The sequence below is a fragment of the Lolium perenne genome, chromosome 3 (genome assembly GCF_019359855.2).
Source record: "Lolium perenne isolate Kyuss_39 chromosome 3, Kyuss_2.0, whole genome shotgun sequence".
NCBI classification, from domain to species: domain Eukaryota; kingdom Viridiplantae; phylum Streptophyta; class Magnoliopsida; order Poales; family Poaceae; genus Lolium; species Lolium perenne.
In genome coordinates, this window is record NC_067246.2 from 192040002 (window position 1) to 192043204 (window position 3203).

The window sequence follows — 3203 nt, forward strand, 5'->3', positions numbered from 1 at the left end:
CCCCAAAATACACACAGAGGCTCAATGTAGCAACGAATAACACGTGGCATCACGCGAAATAGGGTAAAAATAAATCCTAAAAACTGTGAAAAAACGTTAATATTGAGGTTTAGTATAGTACTAATTTTGAGCTCACTCTGCCAGTTGTTCAAAGTTTCTGAAGCCTGATGTTGTGCGACTTGAAAACTGATCCACACGCTACAGGAACTTAAGAGACAGAGACGGGAATCATTTCTTCTCCACTGAAACAGTATTGTGTCAACAATGCCAATACATGTATAATGTAACATGGTGATCATCATCACTAGTATAACAACAGTACAAAGTACAGAAACGACGAACCCCTGATTTATTGGAAGCAAACTCTCCAAGAAGCAATTCAACAAAGAAAAAGAATACAACACCTCCCAATCCCACCTGTAAAGTATGGACGTAAACATTCACACTCATACGCTCTATGCAAGCTTCTGCAACTCCTCGCTGAACACAGCAGAGTGCTGCGCCTCCACGCACTGCAGCACCAGCCTGATGCCCTGCTTCGGCTTGGGCGGCTTCAGGTAGACAACGGAAGGCACGATGTTCACGTCGTCGTTCATGGTGAACACGTAGCCTGGCTCGCCGAACCCGTAGTCCACCTCGTTGAACCCAACGTGGCTCCAATCCGTGACAATGAGCGTGCCGTAGTCCAGCGACACGTTGTAGTGGTTCTCCTTGGCGCCGCCGCTCATCCAGTCCAAGAACCTCGTCGACAGCGCATCCTTGGCTTCCCTGATCGCCGTGACGATCTCAACTAGTGACGCTTCCTTGACTTCCTGACTGGTCTTGGTGAGACCACCCGGGTACACACAGTTTCCGTAATAGCCTTCCACCGAAGACAGCTTGTCATTCAGCAGGTGGCGCGTGCCAGCAGCGAAACCCAAGCGAACCTCAGCGTCAGGTGCAAATCCAATGGCCAAGGCACGGCATTTGAAGATCATGGCGGTGACCACATCGAAGGTGGAGCATTTCTGGCTGGTCTCACTTGCAACCTGATCCTTGACACGCTTGATGCTGTCAAGAGAGATCTCGACCACTGGTTTCTCAAAGTTGAACGCTGTGAACGACGGTGGTGGTCCAAGAGGCGGCTTAGGAGGGTTGGGAATGGCATCACGCTCCCAGATCGGCTTAAGTGACGGCTCAGGGAGACCTCGTGCCATCTCACCAACTGCCTTCAGAAACTGGGCTGCCCCTTGCCCATCAAACACCAAGTGACTGAAGCAAATGCCCACCGCAAATCCGCCACAGGTGAACTTGGTAACCTGAACAAAAGGAAATTAAAATATCGATCATTCGAGACACTACACACATGTAAATTCAGTACTAACTAGTCATAGGTCATATGACCAATGTACAACTTAGCTAACTTAGAGCATTCAGTAGACTCTGGAAGGGAAGTACTGGAACAACATGATCTGAGCAAATAGTGTATTTACCAACAAACAAAAAAACCCGCTTACATTGTACATTTTCCCTCTGGTATAGGACTTTCCACTCCATACAAAAATTGACTAATGAGAATTATTTTAGATAGACGTACACGTCATAAGATTCATAGGGCACTGATGGGGTAAGTACAACTCCATGTCAACGGAAAATAAATTTGAAGCGTGGTTAGACCAAGCACAATGACAGTTGTAAAACTACATAGTCTTGAGATTTACACAGCTCGGAGTAAAAGCATGTCTGTATGTACAATTTGCTTGTCCTACATAATGCTAAAGAAGGCTGTTATTTCTGTCCATTTGTCAATTGGGTAGTCTGATGAAAGCTAGAAATCTGGCTGGATCTGCTGCAAGCCAATTAGGTAGGCAGCAAGAACAGCAGAGCAACAATCAACACTTGACAGGGACTGTCTACCAACTTCGAGGAGAAGCATGCCAGAGATCTCTGGGGTGATGGATCTCAACGGGCAGCAGCTTAGATCAGCTCAAGCAATCCATGGCCATTACTTCCCTAAGCTGACCGTGATTTACATGGTCAATCTAACAGTTGCACAGAGCTGTTTCTGCACGCCATTGCTACTGCCAATTTACCATTCAGTGTCATTCCTAGCGTTCCTAGTCAACGACGTTCTTCGCCACCACCAACTGCGATCACCCCACAGATCCAAAACTACATGACCCAGATCCAAACCAGGATCGCGCTCCAAAGTAGTTCAAACCACGGAATGCAGGTGAAGCGGCAGGCAGGTGAGTGAGCGAATCTGACCTGCGCGAGGAGCACGGTGTCCTCGAGGCGGACGTGGGCGGGCGGGCGCGGGAGCAGCTCCTCCTTGGGGATGGAGAGCGGGCGCTCGAGGTTGCGCGCCTCCTCGAGGGAGCAGCTGGCGTCGGCCTCGACGAACCACACGCCTTCCCCGGTGCACTCCACCACGGGCTCCCCCTGGACGGGCTCGGCGATGCGGCCGGCGACGGGGTAGTAGTGCACGAGCGCCTTGGCGAAGCCCTCCCGCATGGTGGCGACCAGGGGCGCCTGGTCCCGCGGCGCGTCGGCGGGGAAGACCTGGATGAAGTCGACGGAGACGCGGACGGCGGCGGTCTTGTCGATGGAGGAGAGCGGGAGGGAGCCGCCCGGGGTGGGCCCCGCCGGAGGGATCAGGGCCGGAGGCGACTTGGTGACGGTGAGGGCCATGGTGGAGGCGGTGGATCGCCGGAGGATGCGTTCGTGTCTGTGTGTGGCGCGGGAGCGAGGTGGTTGATTGAGTTTGGTGCGGGAGATGTGTGTCGAGTTTATTGACTTTGGGGAAGGTTGTTGACAACGGCCAACGACTTCGGTAGTTGCCCTCGCCGTATGTGGACAGTAAACACAAATCTAGCAAGCAGGATTAAAATCCTCCCATATTTTTTAAGATCGGCAAGATCAGAATTCATCAGTTCTCTATTACTCTCCCTCTGTTTTTTTTTTTGCGGGGAAAGGAATCTATACCTACTAATAAAGGAAGGAAGGTTTCTCCCCAAAATTTTCGTCCGTTATGAAATTGCCCCTGGTACTCGATCGAATTCACAGGACATGCCACCGCCCGTAGCAAAAACTGTTCGTTATGTCCTCGGATGAGCTAGCGAGCGATCCATCCGTCCGTCGTCCGGTTTACGCGGTCCAGCAGCCCAAACTAGAAAGGCCAGGCCGAGCTGCATCTTTCCATCAAAATCTGTATTCGCTTCGTC

The 3203-nt window shown here is 51.1% G+C and overlaps 1 protein-coding gene across 1 annotated transcript; it reads right to left on the reverse strand.

Annotated features, from left to right (window-relative positions):
• Positions 1-218: 218 nt before the first annotated feature.
• LOC127342939 (acyl transferase 9) lies at positions 219-2760 on the reverse strand. Its single transcript, XM_051368961.2, has 2 exons — positions 2248-2760; positions 219-1298 (listed from the first exon to the last, which is right to left on the reverse strand). The coding sequence occupies exons 1-2, from the start codon at positions 2668-2670 to the stop codon at positions 456-458; spliced, it is 1266 nt and encodes a 421-aa protein (XP_051224921.1). The 5' UTR covers positions 2671-2760; the 3' UTR covers positions 219-455.
• Between the last annotated feature and the right edge of the window lie 443 nt (positions 2761-3203).